A 19,057-nucleotide genomic window follows, 5' to 3' on the forward strand; every position below is an offset into this window, starting at 1 on the left:
ATTTAACAATAGTTAACCATTGAGTGTTAAGCCTCTCCACCTAAATTTGTTGTCAACTAACACAACTACATTAATAAAATAGTTAAAATAAACTGATAAAGATGGAAATTTCAATATCCCTATAGTATATATAAATTCATCCATTCAAATTGCAAAGCCAGCGTTTTTTTCTCCCTTAAGAAAGCAAAAAATAGATTGCAAAATTGATATTAAAAAGTAACCATGAATTAGATCACTTGTTCCGGCTTAGAAACGAACATTCATGTAAATTCAAATCATTAACAATGGGAAACATTGATGTATTTAAAGCTGTCTATGCTTGCAATTTCAGATTCTCACATACAACACAAGATCGCTGAATAATGTTCAGGAAAGGCGCCTGCACAGCGTCACTCCATCGGCAATTGGGATCTGAGTAATCTCGATGCGAGGGTCTGCAGCAAGGGCCCTGTTTAGTTCCAACATATGCTCTCTGTCTTCCCCATAACTCATGCCTTCGCTCATGGCGACTTCTGGGGGAAGCGCAACGGATCCTTGCCACAGAGTATTGTCATACGCAATCAATCCTCCGACCTTCACCAGATCTATCAGCCGCATGTGGTAATTCAGATAGTTGCCTTTGTCAGCATCTACAAACGCGAAATCAAACGATCCGTGCATCTCCTCCTGCACAATAAATACCCATAACGCCTTTCATCAATTTATTAAGCATTAATCCGCCATCCCCGAACTTTTAAGCTCTCCCCCCTATATTTTACTTACATTCTTAAGCATTTCATCCAGAACTGGCAGAGCAGGGACTTCTCTGAAATCAATTTTGTGGGCAACTCCAGCTTTCTCAATGATAGGTCGCCCCATATCATAATTCGCTCTGTTAATGTCCATCGCTATTATCTGCCATGCCATGCCATCCTTCATTAATTAATTGGCCCACATACAAACGTTAAATTCCCCTGTTTGGGAATATCTATGAATGTGAATATAAATGCACCTTTCCATCACAGGGTAAGGCAAGGGCTGTGCTGAGAAGTGAGTAACCAGTGTACACCCCAATCTCGATGGTGTTCTTGGCGTTCATCAGCTTCAATAGGAGGCCCAGAAATTGACCTTCATCTGGAGGAATAGCCATGCCGTGCCTGTCATACCAGACAATCCACAGTGGCTTCACACCATGAAAAGTAAAACTGGTTTTGCCTGCAGAGCACCCATCTGTATCTAGATTTAAGGAATTTAGAGCCACAAGGAGTAAGATGGATAGGTGGGGCTTACCAGGGATGTTTGATAGTCAATTCCCGGAGCTCCTTCAAGGGCTCTGGCTCACGAGGGTACACGCTGGTTTCCAATATATACTGCAATATTCACATTATTAGCCATTCCCACGTGACAAGTGCATGAATACAATCCACTAATAGACAAACATTAACTTTATCCATTAATGGTTCTCCTAAATTTATGTAGCCTAGTTAAGGTGAGAGTAACCTCATAAAGGGCATCGCTCTGCAACAGACTTTTGTAATCCATTTTCTGATGCGTCGCAACCTTACTCTGCTCCTGCCCTTGGAGTTAAGTCCACCTTCACGTTTTCTGATGCGTCGCAACCTTACTCTGCTCCTGCCCTTGGAGTTAAGTCCACCTTCACGTTTGCTGCGGCTGGATGTTATATCCTTACACCTGCGACACAGCTGAAAACAGATATAATAACAAATAAAACTAGAAAAAATTAAACCCAACCAAACAAATCCCGTCGGACTTCCCCAATCGGCTCTATACAATTGGCCTGCAACTTAGATATTCAGACAGACAGTGATCCAATTACATATTCAACCATAAAAAATGCGTACAGGTGGTCTAGCTGGAAGTTACGAGGGGATCAAATTTGTATTAGCCCCAAAACCCTAACCCCATATCTACCTAGTGGATACGAATGAACCTGGTGCAAGTTCTATTTGATTTTTATTGTACAGAAACACCCTTCATAGCGCAGACCCTTACCCAAATGACAACTGTAACTTTTTCAGGACGAAAAAAGCAAGATGTATTATATAAGATATATAAAGACAGATCAGTACATTGACATAGTAATTTTGCATATGGCAAAATATAGAACTGAGCCGAGAGAAACTAGAAGAAATGGGAAGCATAATCCCTGGGAAGCATAATCCCAGCGGATGGAAAAAGATTTCCATGGAAAAAAAACAAGACAGTCCAAAAAGCTGCCAGCCAGATGTAAAAAAATATTACACTTCTGATAGACAAATGAGGCAATTGATAAGCAGAGGGAGAAACACGGGCTTCGCAAAATACACCGATTATACATCAACCTTTCAAAATGACAACTGTAACTTACTGTACAGAGCATTTCCAGAAATGAAAGAAAAAAACGTTTAAGCCAAAATGCATCACCCTCTGTCAAAATCGCTCAGACAACCTAACCGAAGAACAAAACAGTGGGCTGAATCAGATCAAATACATTAAACATTAAAATTTTGTTGGAGAGATACATGTCAACATACCCTAAAACGCAAATCTCACACCTCTGAGAAGAAGCATTTGCCCCAAATAAAGGGCATCCACCCTCTGTCAAAATCGCTCAGACAACCTAACCGAAGAACAAAACAGTGGGCTGAATCAGATCAAATACATTAAACATTAAAATTTTGTTGGAGAGATACATGTCAACATACCCTAAAACGCAAATCTCACACCTCTGAGAAGAAGAATTTGCCCCAAATAAATGTGTAGTGGAATATCTGTGGTGGATATAAATGTGGAGTGGAATAGTAAATGACCACAAGGTCATCAAACCCAACTGCAACCCAACTGCAGTAACCTCTATCTCCTTGCAACCCTACAGCTACTTGGTCACTTAACTCTAATGTCGGTGCATGCAATTAACAGGTCAAATTCACACAGTAACCCTTAGTAAGATATCCTGGGTATCCCTGTGACAGTAGACACACAGAATCTTCCTGTCACACTTATTACATGACTCAACCATGCAGAATTAGAGTGGAATGTCTGTCGCTCAAAGCCTCTGTTTCTCTGTTTTTGGCTGTAATTTTAATTTTGGTTGGAATTATGTTAGAATTTTGAGTTTCATTGGTTGGAATTATGTTAGAAGTTTGAGTTTCATTGGTTGGAATTATGTTAGAAGTTTGAGTTTCATCTGTCTTACTTTCAATTTTCTAGATTTTGGTTGGAATTATGTTAGAATTTTGAGTTTCATCTGCCACACTTCCAATCTTCTACCCCATTTCCAATCTTCTTGACTTTCTTTAGAATTATGTCAGAATTTTGAGTTTCATCCGCCACACTTCCAATCTTCTTGACTTATTAAGTCAAGCCTAACTAAAGTGCCTTTTTCCCTTCTCTTTGATCATAGAAACAAGATTTTGAAAAATCACATTTAGATTCTTTTTCTTTTCTTGAGGTCCATAGACAGCATTGGTTAATCATCATCATCAATTTGAGTAAGAAAATTTTTAGCTAATTTTAAGTAATCTAACTTTTATATATTTGAGTCTTAATTTTTATACATTTTGGAATTTTTTTAATATAATTTATTAAATGATTTTATAGAGAGATTTTTCTCTTATATTTTTGGCTTTTATCCAGCATGTAACAGAGATTTATTATAATAACAAATTTGAGTTTTATAATTTGCACAATACAAATTTACTTTTAAATTTTTTTTAGACTATTAAATCTATTTATATAGCTAAAAGTACATTTTAAACAATTAAATATCACAATTTCACTAACAATTCTATCACTAACTTTAAGCATAAAATAATTTTCTCTGTTACAACTAGCTGTTAAATAAGCTTTGCCATTTTCTGATGCCTATAACACATTTGTATAAGGGTTTAATAATAACTAAATCTACAAAAATTTTGCTAGTGATGTAGATATCAAATCCAGAGTGTTGTGAATAGTTCCGTAGAAGTAAATATGATTAATGTTCACAGAAAAGATTCCCGGGCCTTTATAATGTTCAAAGAATTAATTCCCGGGCCTTTATAATGTTCAAAGAATTAATTCCCGGGTCTTTATAATGTTCAAAGCAAGAATTCCATGTCCAGCATGTGGGATAAATATGGTCCAACGAATACTAAAATTTGAGTGGAATATAGGTGACTTTTAATCAAATTTAGTGTCCTATTGGACACAAAAATTCCTAACACACATGCATTACATCTACAAATATATAATCATCTTAATGATTTTTATATTTTTTTTTTTGATATTTTTATAAGATTATTACCATGTTGAAAAAGATTTGAGTGGAATATAGGTGACTTTTAATCAAATTTAATGTCTCACTGGGCACAAAAATTCCTAACACACATGCATTGCATCTACAAATATATAATCATCTTAATGATTTTTATATTTTTTTGGATATTTTTATAAGATTATTACCATGTTGAAAAAGATTTGAGTGGAATATAGGTGACTTTTAATCAAATTTAATGTCCTACTGGGCACAAAAATTCCTTACACACATGCATTACATCTACAAATATATAATCATCTTAATGGTTTTTAGGCCGATAGGCCTTCCTTTGAAAGGGACCTTTCGTCGTCCTTTTCATTCTCACACTGACACCTGGCAGACTGGGCAATTTGGTTAGTATTTGTTCAGGCTTTTCTCATGCTGACACCTGGTCGATGGCCTCTTCTCGCTCCATGTTTCAATTCCCTCTGCAACGGCTTCGTCCGCATAAGCAGCCACTTTTCATGGGATAATTTTTATTGAAGCCGCAAGTCCCGGACGTCATAGTGAAGATTGTTGCAGTAATCGAAATGCAAGACCAAAATTTTTGGTAGCCGTCACTCCTCTCCTCCAAGCGGCCATTTTTTTCAAAACGAAGCCGAGTTGAAGGAAGGGTTCCAGGGTACATCGATCTGCATTTCATCTTTTCAAAGTAGCCGCTAGGGTTTAGGCCCTTGATCTCATTTCAGAATTAAATTTTGCAAGGGTTCAGCCTTGCAAAATCTCTTCAACAAAATCTGACCTGGACTCGGTTTGCATAATTGTAGACACATATTTGACTCGAATTCTGGTGCTTGAGCGAAAATCTTTAAGAGATTTAAAGCATAGAAATTTTGCAAATAAATTTTCAAGGGTTTCATTCTATGACCTTAATTGATTTGCAAGCTTCCACTCATTCATTACAAGGTCTTATCGTCCTGCCCCTGGATTTGACCGTTGAGAGTGCTCTCCTAGGCCCAGCCGTATGTCCTAAAGGCCTCATACAGCCTAGCCACAGGGATTATGTTTATTGTTTCTAATCTCATTTACTCCAGGACTAATATCTCTTTGCTTGCAGGGTTTGTTTCAGCTTGTTGGAGTGTTTCACTAGTAAATTTTATGGAGATTTACCTCTTGTGCATTTCATTTTGATGCATACTGTTTCACAAGAGGTAGATCTTATTATTTATTTATTTTTTATCGTAATCTTCCAACAGGGCTATATAAAATCACATCTGAAACATATAATAATTAAAAACCCTAACATTGAAAATTAACCAAGAAGGGGTTTGAAACATTAATCACAGTGTTGAATGCTCTAAGCTTTGTATTTCTTACCTAGATGTGGGTCCTATTCACTGTTGTAAAATGCTTCCTGTGGTCTGGTACGTAATTTGCATTCAATTTTTATGACGGTCACATTTTTTTTAAAGGCCATACTGAGATCTGAATTTACTAGGCAATGGCATTGTAAAAAAATATGTTATTCACACATGCTTCTACATTGAGTTTTTCATTTGGTTAGTTTGTTTCATAAATAGTTGAATGTCATAAGCATATAATTATCTTCAGGTCTGATTTACTTTTTATAAGATATGAAAACCTTTGAGCTAAAATATTCCCTTAACAATTCAATTACACAAGTTATTGTTCTATTCTTGGACTCAAGACTCTGGTTTACTTGTAAGTTCTATATGTAATATGAAGCACTCAAATATGGATCATTGGTTTATTTTTTCATTAAGCTTTTCAACTGCTCCAGAATTATGCATAGACTGTGAAATCGAACTCGGGTAAGGCAAAGAAACTGTATTGGTATTGGTAATATGCTGCGGAGTTGAAGTTCCATCATTGCGGCTATGTGGAAGTATAGGTCCATCGCTAAAGTTTACTTTGGAATCAGGGCAAGGTGTAATGGTTTCTCCAGTTGACTTTGCTGGAGTTGTCACTCTGCTAGAAACTACACTAAATGAAGCATGTCCTGCGTTGACTGACCCTAGATTGTGTGAGAGATTCCCAGTAACAGTGATCCCAAAAGATGCTGGAATAGCTGGCTGTACTTGTTTGAGGTGCTGTTGTTGTATGCTCCCAAGCTGCTGAGGCAAGGGCAAAAATTGCCTCAACGATTGCTGCAAATGTTGTGATGTTTGTTGATGATTCGTTGTTGGCTGTTGATGTATAGGCTGTGAATGGACTTGAGATTGTGTCCGAACTTTGTATTGTAGAGGTTGGTGGATAAGAAGCTGTTGCCCAACCTGACGATGTTGTTGCTGCGGTGAAGGTTGCTTGAGTATTTGGTGTGAATAATTCTGATTTAAAGGATAATTTTGTAGTATACTCTGCCCATGATGCTTCTGTGCAGAATCGATAAGCTGCACAGATTGTTGATGCCGCAAGTTCTGATGTTGCTGGTGCTGTTGTATATTGTAATGATTTTGATTTAGCTGTCCTTGTAGAGTTGTTGCTGATGGACCTGAGCCCAAGATTGATACCATATTTGCTGCTGTTGCTGCTGAAGACCCCTTGACTGAAGTTGAGACCACAGATAATTTTTGCTGGGATAAATGAGAATCTTTCCGAGAGAGAGAATTTTTGTTAACAGCACCAACCCCAGATTTCGAAACAGATGGGACACAAAGCATAGTGGCAGTGGCAGCAGCTGAAGGTATAGATGGACCTGGCAATATCCTTTGCATTTGACCTGAATTCAGAGTAGGCTGTTCACCCCTTGACTGTTGTCCCTGACTTAAGCCCCTCTGCAGAGCTTGAGGTGAATTACTATATATATCGGGCAAAATTGGTACTGCTGATGCAATCGTAGTAGCTTTCAGCTGAGGTAAATCCTGAGTAGTATGGCCACATTTTAACCCTTGACTAATAACACCACATGCATCTTGCCCTGGAAAATGAATCCCCTGTTCAGTAGGAAGCTTACCAAAGGTAGCAGCCTTAGTAACTGAGCCTTCAGAAAATGTAATCATGTTTTCCGTAGCATTATTTACTATTTTTGGCTCAGCATTTGTTTGAGAACCTTGCAGAATTTTAGAAGGCTCCCATTCACACCTTAATACATTAGACTTGTCCAAATTTCTTTGAACAGATGTCTTTTGGTTTTCTTCATGACCACCATTACCAGAACTTCTGTCATTGGTGGTTTTCCCAGCATCTACAACTGCAGTTGTTACCACTCTCTCTCTTAGTTGTTGTTGTTGCTTCTGTTGATTGTGACTAGCAGGAATGCTATATTGGTGAGCTTGTCCAGAGATTGGTTGGTTATGGGTAGATTTTTGGGATGGACTCTGCCCTCTTGCAAGGTCAACCATGCTCTGAGCTGTCTGTCCTTGTGAAGCCGTTATTGATGCAACACTAGGTAGCCTCAAATCAGGACTAATAGGTCCTCTATTTATCTTATTATTCATAGAAGATGGTTGTGATTTAGAGTCAAATCCTTTGGACTGTGTTTGCAAACCAGGAACAGTTGCATGATTTTGACTGGAAAGATATGCATTCTGTTGTTGGAATGGTAAATGTGCTTCTGCTTGTTGCTTCATTTTTCCCATTTGCTTTACTCCAAAGGTTGTCATCAAGCTAAAATCCTGAGAATGAACTGGCAATGTAGGTGTGCAACTAGCAACTTCTGTAGATTGAGAATTCAAACTTGAGACCTGCCCTGAAGGAAAGTTTTGGCCATATGCATTTTTTTGAACCATTGGAAGCTGTACTTTTGCAGCTGATCTGTTATCTGCTGGAATGTTCTTTTCATTCATATGGTTTGAATTCTGTGATACAACTCCAGCTTGTGATGATGAGATTGCATGTTGATGTTGCAGCTGGGAAGATTCTGAGGCAGGAAAACTGCCAAGGCCCTGAGAATTCTTTGGCTGCTTTTGACCAGGGGTTACTGAGGTTGGATTAGCCAACTGTTGAGACATCATATGAGGTTCATAGAATGGGTGATTATAAATGTGGCAACTGCAAAAGATTGTGTATTGTTATAAGAACAAAATTCCATAAAGACAAAATCTCATTGATAAATTAGAAAATTTGAAAAAATATGTAGTGTTGTCTATCAGAGTTATTGCTCAAGAATGAACCATCAACCTGCTGTGGTAGTAGAGGTCCACTGTATGTTGTTCCAAAGAGAGCAGGTGATATAGAGAAAGGGAAAGTAGGTTGCTGGATGACAGAATTAAGTAGTTGAGCCTGTAAAACTGCAGCATTTGCAACACTCCCATCAAGTAAACTGTTCCCAGCACCACTGACTGAAGAAGTGCATGTAGATGTAGTACTGCCAGTAGAAAACATAGCTGCAGTTACCAAAACATTTCCTTCCGTTGTGTTACCAGCTCCTGTATTACTGCCACTGAGAGAAGTTGCACCAGTAAAAGGCAAACTAAAAATAGATCCATTCTGCAGAAGAAAATGAAATATTACACCGATGCAGTTTGTTATTAGTCAACAGTTCATTAAATGTCAACTTAAATTTCCACCATACCTGAAATATTGGACTCTTTTTCTGTGATGGTTGAGTTTGCGGTTGTGAATTAGACTTTATTTCCAGTGCATCCATGCATGGATTACCTTCCCTATTCTTTGCCCCATTTACATTTACAGGAATAGAATTTACATCAGCACTTCCTTTATCCTTGAGACAAGTCCAAGCTAAGTCATGGGATCTACCTCCAGGTGCCAGAGCAGTACTTGCAGATGTTCCTATTAAACCATTTCCATATAGACCACTTGAACTTCCATAGGAAGCAGCCCACAAGGGGTTAGATTTCATCTGCCGCTGGCAATCAATGAAGTGGGTTATATACACATGTGTTGCACAGCGCTTCCGTGACTGGTGTGTCGGGAATAGAAATGAGGGAAGCTGCAGAAAAGATTTGAGTATGCAATAAGTACACCGTGTAATAGCTAAAACTCAAGTGAAGTGAAAGGTAAACCAATATAGAGAAGCCTGTAATTAAAGACTATTCTTCAGGCTACAATTTCTGTATTCTTGAAAGCATGTGAAAGTTCTCACAGACATAAGACAAACAGTTGATCCTTGAATCCAGGGATAACTAATATATTCCCTTACCAAGTCATCATTGTGTTTATAGATCATCACGCCTCACTCTCAAACTAACTTTCCTCAGACGATTTAACTTTTACAGATCTTTTAATATTGAATGTCACAAGGCTTATTGGACTGTAAAGTAGCGAGATTACTTTGTTTCCAGTATATTGTATCTGTTGTCTAGAATATTTTTTTATGAATTTTCTAGACCCATTAGGAATCTCATTTGTGAAGAGCTAATGGATTCGGCGTGCTGCTGTTGTTTTTTGTTCGATTTTGACGTTCATTATTTAACCCTTTGGTATGCTTGAGCATAAAATGGTGAGATTAGTTTGCTTCAATGTCTTGAATTGTGATATTTATGCAGTTGTTTTTACATTGAAAATATCTTTATATTCCATATGAGGGTTATGGATGTTCTTGTTTTTTACATTGAAAATATCTTTATATTTTATTGAAAATATTTTTATATTCCATATGAGAATTATGTCTTATTTTTTACATTGAAAATGAATTATGGATGTTCCTGCCCTTCTATTAACTATATCTTTATATTCCATTGAAAATATCTTTATATTCCATATGAGGATTATGTCCTGTTTTTTACATTGAAAATGAATGATGTATGTTCCTGCCCTTCAACAACAACAAGGCTCGAAGTCATTACATCAAATCTCATCAGGTTCATGTTTCTTTCGAGAATTAAATCTGGATAGGGAAGGCTCTAAGTCATTACATCAAATCTCATCATGTTACTTTCGAGAATTAAATCCTCTGGATAGGGAGGATCCCAATCATTACTCCAAATCACCTGAGATAAACCCAATTGACAAATTATTACATCAAATCTCATCGTGTTACTTTTGAGAATTAAATTTGGATAGGGAATGCTCAAAGTCATTACATCAAATTTCATCATGTTACTTTCTAGAATTAAATCTGGATAGGGAGGATCCCAATCATCACTACAAGTCAAATCACCCAAGATAAACCCAATTGACAAATTATAAACAGATAGGGAGGATCCCAATCATTACTCCAAATCACCCGAGATAAACCCAATTAACAAATTATTACATCAAATCTGATCGTGTTACTTTCGAGAATTAAATCTGGATAGGGAGGGCTCAAAGTCATTACATCAAATCTCATCATGTTACTTTCCAGAATTAAACTGGATAAGGAAGATTCCAATCATCACTCCAAATCACCCGAGATAAACCCAATTGACAAATTATAAACAGTTAGGAGGTTGTAGGTTTTTTTTTTTAATTTTTTTTGGTGTAGGCGGTATTTTTATTTTTTTCCTTTCTCTCGCCTAATAAGTTACAGGTGAGAATATATTCCATGAAAATCACATGGCTACTAGCTTATTCAGGAACACCTGTGTTGTTAAGCCTTATGCAAGGGTTTTACATTCTTTTTTGTTCTCTTTATATGTGGGTGTTTGTTGAATCCCAAATTATGGGGGTATGCACAACACAACCACATATGCAGACACCCATGCATATGTAAATAGATTTGGGTTTCATGGCCTCTCATCATGTTGACAATCCATTACGTGCACACGATGTCTAAGGAGGCTTCTATATTCTTCCTTTCTATATGTTTTTAGGAAGATATGTTTTCTTTTGGATTCATGAGTTGCAGACATGAAATATTTTTGGGAATTGTTGTCAATGTTTTTTTCATAGATTTAATAGAGTCTTCTTTTGTGTTTTTCCCTTAGAACTGCCCTTTCTTGCTTTTCTCTTGGGGAATTAGTTTTTGAACCACAGAGTACTTCTTTTTCCTCAATAGGATTTTGATACCGCTTTCTTCCCAGTATATTTCTGTATAATCAATTTCTAAATGAATTAATGGCATTTCATTTCTCTTGGGGAATTAGTTTTTGAATCACAGGGTAGTTCTTTTTCCTCAATAGGATTTTGATACTGCTTTCTTCCCAGTATATTTCTGTATAATCAATTTCTAAATGAATTAATGGCATTTCATTCAGAAAACTGTTATATGATGTTTTGGCTTGAGAAACAGTAGTACCTGTTGCCCTTTGTTTAGAGTTGGAGTGTCTTTGCTTGGGGCATAAAAGCCAACTCCACTTTGGTAGCATTTCATTTGCCATTTTAGGAGATATTGGAAGAAAATTAACATATATTCATGGACTGAAAAGTAAAATATATTTCTCATTTTATCATCTGAGATATCGATCACCTTAGGAATCCAGATTATGCACCATTTCTAAATTTCTGTCTTTAGTGAAATCTTTTGACTTTACTATGCTGTAGTCTAAATGTGCTATGAAATGGTCCTTTTCTGGCTGCTTAAAGTAGCAAGAAGGGAAATCAGTATTTTTATCCCAAAATCCAGCAAGAATCGTTTTGGTTTTGATGGAATTACACATATCAGATGTTAATTTTTACAATTTGTTTGCAGTAGAAGTGTTAAAGGGTGCCAAATCCATTTATGCATTAAAACGAACAATTTTATTGATTCAAACTTGCAATTTTGACAAAGATTGACTGGCTCGATTTGGCTGATGGCAAACTGGAAAAGGATAAAAACATAGTGTTTAGCCTTCTTCCTTTGATATTCCCCTGAAACCACTTTTGTGCAGAACAACAATAGAGAATGACAAATGTTACTTTTGTTTTGTTTAAGTTAGTCGATTGTGAAGTGCATTTCCATGTGTGGGTTTTCGTTCTACAACTAATGCTTTTGCAAACTTAAAAGTCAGAGCCAATATTAGTATATGGAATAGTTACCTTTGTACATGATGATATTTTTTCTTAATTTAAGAGACTAATTGTATGTCATGATGTTGATCTAAGTTATCTCTATATGAATATCTGTCATATCTATTTTCCCTGATGAGAGTTCACAGGAAATGTTGGAAAAGTTTCAAAATTCTACAGATTATACTAAAAAAGATATACGATATCTGTTAGTACTGTTTCAAGAAACGTTTGCCTTGAAAGCAATAGTGGTAATATGATTCCCACAAGTGGCTGAGGTCAGTTAGATTGGGTGTGTGCAAAAGTTATCTGATTCATTGGGGTATGAGCTTTGACACGGGGATGGCTAAAACAACCTGGAGTCCGCAGACTGGTAACTTCCAGTTTGTTTTGTTTTCTGTTTCTTAATGACTTCAGGGATTCGAAATTGAGTTTCCTGAATAAATATGTTTGACTTGGAAGTAATATTTTCTGAACAGTAAAACAGGACTCTTTTCCCCCTTGCGCTTTTTTCCCAACTTTCAATTCTTTTGCTGAAACTCGGGTCAGACCTGACTCAGGTCTGACTGCTCTCATATGGGAGTTCTTGAGAGTATTTGCTGAGTCTGCAGCAGACTTAGGAGCCTCAACATCTAGACTCCAACAGCATTTTTTTGATGTTTTTGAAACCATTGCGTGACATTTTTTTTAATCCCCATTTTTGCACTGCTTTCTGTTCTCATTTTATCATCTGAGATATCGATCACCTTAGGAATCCAGATTATGCACCATTGCTGGTAAAATCATTACTGTTGTTTTATTTCTGTTGATGCTGCTGTTGGCACTTTCAGTTTCCAGATTTTTATTTCAAAACAATTTTAAAATTACAAAAGGATCAGATTAAAAGTTTTGGAACATGACAACGAGCCTTGATATTGCAATATGTCTTCGGCAATGTTAGTCAAATCTTGAGTAGTTATAGATTGTAATATTGGGCTGGTATTAAGCAATTTTTTTTGAGTAGTTATAGATTGTAATATTGGGCTGGTATTAAGCAATTTTTCAGGTGTGAGACCTGATATCACATATGCTATCAGTAATATAGTTAAATTCTTGAGAGGTCCTTATTCACAATAGTCAACAGCAGTTTAGCAGATTTTCAAGTATTTTATGTCCAACGGACTTCAGCATCACATCAGTGGGAGTTTGGACGATGCATTGCCGCTAATCAGATATTGTGATGTGGATGGGCAAGAGATTTTGATGTCGTGGGCCTACAAGGAGCTAGCCCGTCCCAGGTTGCTTTCCGGCAAATACTTGCAAATCTTAGGAATGGAAGTGCCATCCCAGGTTGCTTTCCGGCAAATACTTGCAAATCTTAGGAATGGAATATCTACACTTGAAGATTGGCAACACCTAATGTCAAGAAAAAGTTCATCTCTTACACATGAAGAGAAATGCACATTCGACGAGTCCATGCACCTATTCGCAACAAACAACGCAATTGTCTTGCATAATAAGAAAATGCTCAAAAAATTGAACATCCGAGTATCACTTTGCTCTAGGGAACAGCAAAGGCAGAAAACTCATACTACAACAGAAGATGAGCACCTGCCCGCAAAGGTGCTCTTATGCAGTGAACAATAATGTTTACGAAAAGCGTCTTACAATTAGTTAATGCTTTAATTGTAGTGTCAACCAGCAATGTAAGTGATTTGTTTTAATATTTGCAAATCACAAATTTCGCCGCTTTTCAATTACCATGTAAAACACTGCAATTTACTTTTTATTTAAATATGAATGGTTTGGTTTTGGTTTTGTTCTTTTAATATCAAATCTACTAGTACGGGATGGTCATCGTGGTTATTGCCTTTGTCACTAGTGAGCTTTATATATGCTTGCCTATCTATAGAGGTTTCTTCCTTTTAATAATCCTATCGGCCTCTCTTTGTACCTTTTGGGACAATTGCTAGTTATATTTTTTTTGGATATTTTTATAAGATTATTACCATGTTGAAAAAGACTTGAGCGGAATATAGGTGACTTTTAATCAAATTTAATGTCCTACAAGGCACAAAAATTCCTAACACACATGCATTACATCTACAAATATATAATCATCTTAATGATTTTTATATTTTTTTTGGATATTTTTATAAGATTATTACCATGTTGAAAAAGATTTGAGTGGAATATAGATGACTTTTAATCAAATTTAATGTCTTACTGGGCACAAAAATTCCTAACACACATGCATTACATCTACAAATATATAATCATCTTAATGATTTTTATATTTTTTTTGAATATTTTTATAAGATTATTACCATGTTGAAAAATACTTGAGTTGAATATAGGTGACTTTTAATCAAATTTAATGTCCTACTGGGCACAAAAATTCCTAACACACATGCATTACATCTACAAATATATAATCATCTTAATGATTTTTATATTTTTTTGGATATTTTTATAAGATTATTACCATGTTGAAAATGATAAATGAAAAGTTCATATTTACTTGACCATGGTGCACATAGAAAGCATGGATTCTTTGATTAGTCATTATCATAGCATTTTATTTTGTTCCTAAGTTGTCACTGTGGTAAGCTTCCCCATCTACAACTACAACACAACTTGACAACTAAATATTCCTTGAGGTTAAAGCATAATAAATTTGAATAAAATTACTCAAAGTTACCAAAACATGAAGTAGCTTCCGACCTACTTTTAAATTTGTATAGAAGGGTGAACCATGTGTACCTTTACATTCTATACTTCTAATGGGAAGGACTTGATGGGATTCAATCATTGAACCGTGCATTTTTCACATAGCCATGGAGAATGTTTTTGGGTTATAAAGTAATGTTACCGCTTTATAGAGTTTAGAAGATTGTTTTGAAATGAGTAGGTTAAGCTTTCATCTTAGCTAGGATCCTTATTATATTGTGAGTTATAAGGATCATTATTATCCTTAAGCTTTCATCTCAGTTAGGATCCTTATTATCTTGTGAGTTATAAGGATCCTTATTATCTGTATATTTTTAATAGTCACTTAAATTTATTGAACAACATAAAAGGAATTTCCATCGTATTGCAATTTTGACACCAAACATTAAGGTGATCACAATCTTGTGATGTGAATTTCCTCTTGATAATGTGATGCCCAATTTCCCATTGCAATAATTTTTTAGATGTGTTCCTTGTACTATTTTTTTATTTTATTTTTTCTAATTCTTTTGCTACACTTAACTCTTTTTTATTTAAAATGCTTTTGTTACATTTAGCTTATCTACATGAAATGATGCTTTCTTGTTGCATATCATTTGTGAAAATCAAATTGGAATGAAGCATAACAAAGCTCCATTTTAACAACCCAAGCCATTTTGTTTGTCAAAGTGCTCCAAATCCAAATAAAAAAACAATTCACACATGTCCACATAATATTCCACCTAATTTAATTGAAAAATATACCAACAAACTAGTTTTTGGAATTTTCTTCATATGATCATTTTTCCCTTTATATTAAGGTGATCTAATAATCTGCTAGCTAATCTCACCTAGCAACACTTTTTGATTTGAAACACTTTCATCGCGTCCACTAATGTATGAAAGTAATGGGATTAATAACACTTTTAACCATTCAAGTGATTTTATGCGCAAAAATGATTAAAAAGCTTCACTTTGTACAGATAGTGCACCTAAATCAATCGAGCAATATAAAATCTGGGGAGGTTTTGAAACACTTTCATTGCATCAACTAATGTATGAAACTAGTGGGATTAACAATACTTTTAATCATTCAAGTGATTTTATTTGCGAAAATGTTAAAAAAGCGTCACTCTATACACAATAAAATCTAGGGAAACTTGAATCATTTGAACAATATAAAAATGGAGGAAGTTAAAAAAAAACAAGGCTTTTTCAAGTGCAGTCGCTCTTGGAAGTGACAATCTTGATTCATGTTTGATGCATTTTTCTTGCAATACAATCAAAACCCTCATGCCGAAGGGGCTGACCCATGTGTTCAACACCTTCACCTGCTCCTCCTCGCCACACTGAAACTAAATAAATGAGAACAGAGTTATATGAATCAGTGAATGCCTCTGTGTGTGTAGAGTGTGGCTTGAATTGTTGGAGAGGCATCCAAACAGAGTTATATAGTGTTAGTAAGGGAGGTCAGAATGTCGTATTCTAGAAGCACAAGGAATATTTCTTGACAGACCATAAGCATATGTGTGCAACCCTTCATAGGCAATTTTACTATTTTTTTTTTTAACTAGTGGAAATAAAAATTTACATTTCTTTTGACGTATAATTTTATCTTACCACTTCTGTGACGTGTTAAAGCCCTCTTGACAGGCTATAACGGGTTCAATTTTGAACCATGGTCGTATCCCCTCAACTTTTTCTAATGCCTCTCGTTATACGTAAATTTACATTTTGCATTTTTATCAATGGATTGGGACATTTGACTAGTTTGGTGGTTGCAGTTGCTGGTACTAATGCATTCCAATAGATGGTTGTTCCTTTATATGGATGTAGGCATTTTTTTTATCATGTTTGTAAACACCAGGAACATAGCTACACTTTCTTGATTAAGATCGAGACAAGTACTCATTAAGGGGGCGACTTGGAAATATAATTCCTACTTGTCTTTATTGTGATTCTTTCTATGTAAAGGAATATGTTTCTATTCTTTAAGAGTTGTTTAAATCTAGATGTTTCCTAGATTGGTGTGTGGTTGAGATATTCTCTCAACCAACTGATTGTGTGTCCAAGACAATTTCTCTATATTGAGACAACACTTCATGTATATATGTAATATTATTTTATCAATATAATGGGGTGTGTGCATTATCAAAATATTTCTTCTTCTTGCATAACATTTCATTTTCATTGTTATCACCAATTAAGTTGCCCCTCAAAAACTCTGCATTCAAATCGTTATTATTTGTGAAATTTTAAACTGCCTTTGCCATTTTCTTTTTCATTTTCTCATACCTATAACACATTTGTAGTCATGCAGAGATCAGATCCATAATGTTTTGGATAGTTACATATGAGCAATATGAATCCACAATTTTCAAAGCAAATATCGCCCAATGAATGCCAAAACTTGACTAGAAATTATTAGCTTTATTCACCAAGAGGTGATATGATTTACGCTACTGAGAGTTGATATGATTTATGGTACTTGTCTATCACAAATCAGAAATGATTCTCGTTGCACAAATATTAATCCTTTCTAGGGGTGGAATTTGACAAGTAAATTTCCTATAATGGGGTGATCTTCATGCCAAATACAGCTAATAAATTTACCCCTTGGTCACTATTCTTTGTTAAAATGATTAAAATGAACAATAGAGCTGTAGAAACAGTCAAATTTAACGGGTGTTTTAGATTTAAAATCCCTACTCTGATCCCCTCAAATTTTTCCAATGTAGGGTTGATTCCAACGACTACCGCTATAACATCAACCTTCTCGCATGTAACACTTCATTTTCACAACCATTGCCCCTTGGTTACTATTCTTTGTTAAAATGAATTAAATGAACACTAGAGTTGTAGAAACTGTCAAATTTAATGGGTGTTTCAGATTTTAAATCCCTACTCTAATCCCCTCAAATTTTTTCAATGTAGGGTTGATTCCAACGACTACCACTATAACATCAACCTCCTCGCATGTAACACTTCATTTGCACAACTATCCCCAATTGTTGCCCATAGGGGCTATGCAGTGAGATTGTTATTACGATGTGATATTTTAATTAAGTATAAATAGTTTTAGATATTATTTTAAAATAGAAATTGATTTAATTAAATGTTAGTGGATGATAATTATGATGATGATTAAGCCCTAAGGGTTAGCTCAACTGGTTGAGTCCCTGTTGTTAAGTACCTCGCTGACTGGGAGGTCACAGGGTCAATTCTCCTCGATGCCCTTGGGGTTAGGCCTTGATAGTCTAGCCAACAGGCTTTAAAAGATTCCCTTTGGGGTTGATTTGCCTATATTTTTCCAAAGGGAAAAAAAATTATGATGATGATTAAAGTTCACTAAAATTGAATATGATTTTTTAAATTGTAAGAAAGTAAGAGATTAATGGAATCTTTTAAAATTTTATTTCTATGCTCATAAAGCATTAAAAAGAGATTTCCAAAATTACTATAGTTTTGTTGAGTTAAAAGGCTATGAAGGTTGGTAATATGATAAATATTTTGAAATTTAGATGTAATAGTGACCATGTAAATATTTGATTCCTATATATAAGGCAATATTAGTATGTTGATCATTTATTTTGTCAACCTAGGGTCTATTGACTTGTGAGGCTCTCAGTGTTGTATACAAAAGCATTAGAGTTCCTACTACTTCTATATGCAGAAAATTGGACTTAAGGAAACCTACAGGTGATAAGTAACCTAAGTCCTATCAGGGCCTAACTCTATACTTTGGTTCAGCTAAGTGGTGTGTCACGTATTGAAATCACAACTCAATATCTTAGTGTCATCATTCCTACTAAGGTTAAGTGATTATACAAAATTGTGATTTCATAACAACTACTAATAATTTCACAGCAACTCGATTTTGTAACACTACTACAAAATCATCATCTTTCACACTCAAAATCAAAACATGACCCAAATAAATACATGCAAAAAAATTCAATCAAACTATTCAGAATAAAATTCAACATACTACAAGAAATGAAATTAACACATGCACACTTGCATAAATTAAACATGGTCGTTCTTTGTACTTCACAATTACACATAATACAAACTACACTACGCTAATAAATATATGAAACAAATACAACACAATGATTTACCTCGAGTGGGCCCAACTGGGTGTAGCATCTCCCAACAACATACAAGCTTTCTGTAGATGCTGAATTTGGCATCATTTTCTCTTTATGTGATATGCCAAATGCCATATGTTCCTTTCTTAAGTTGCCATCGTGTTATGGATCACATCACACATAGTAATAATTAGTTGTATTTCTACAATTATTGAGTTATGCCTCTTTT

The 19,057-nt window shown here is 35.4% G+C and overlaps 2 protein-coding genes across 5 annotated transcripts; both read right to left on the reverse strand.

Annotated features, from left to right (window-relative positions):
• Nucleotides 1-203: 203 nt before the first annotated feature.
• On the reverse strand, nt 204-2,937 carry LOC149233022 (caffeoyl-CoA O-methyltransferase-like). Of its 4 annotated transcripts, XM_089379639.1 has the most exons (7): nt 2,685-2,937; nt 2,514-2,599; nt 1,480-1,671; nt 1,270-1,349; nt 992-1,136; nt 763-894; nt 204-666 (listed from the first exon to the last, which is right to left on the reverse strand). In XM_089379639.1, exons 3-7 carry the CDS (start codon nt 1,519-1,521, stop codon nt 367-369), a joined length of 699 nt encoding a protein of 232 aa, XP_089235765.1. In that variant the 5' UTR covers nt 1,522-1,671; nt 2,514-2,599; nt 2,685-2,937; the 3' UTR covers nt 204-366. The 4 variants fall into 4 exon arrangements, with proteins under 4 accessions (XP_089235765.1, XP_089235767.1, XP_089235766.1 ...); XM_089379641.1 differs by lacking the exon at nt 2,514-2,599; XM_089379640.1 differs by lacking the exon at nt 2,685-2,937 and having other exon boundaries at nt 2,514-2,658.
• Nucleotides 2,938-5,189: 2,252 nt separating this feature from the next.
• LOC149233023 (uncharacterized) lies at nt 5,190-8,609 on the reverse strand. The gene is made up of 2 exons (XM_089379638.1): nt 8,357-8,609; nt 5,190-8,227 (listed from the first exon to the last, which is right to left on the reverse strand). The coding sequence occupies exons 1-2, from the start codon at nt 8,488-8,490 to the stop codon at nt 5,977-5,979; spliced, it is 2,385 nt and encodes a 794-aa protein (XP_089235764.1). The 5' UTR covers nt 8,491-8,609; the 3' UTR covers nt 5,190-5,976.
• Between the last annotated feature and the right edge of the window lie 10,448 nt (nt 8,610-19,057).

Source organism: Pinus tabuliformis, chromosome J, assembly GCF_031772625.1.
Source record: "Pinus tabuliformis cultivar Carrire ecotype Pingquan chromosome J, CPIR1, whole genome shotgun sequence".
In the NCBI taxonomy this organism is placed as follows: domain Eukaryota; kingdom Viridiplantae; phylum Streptophyta; class Pinopsida; order Pinales; family Pinaceae; genus Pinus; species Pinus tabuliformis.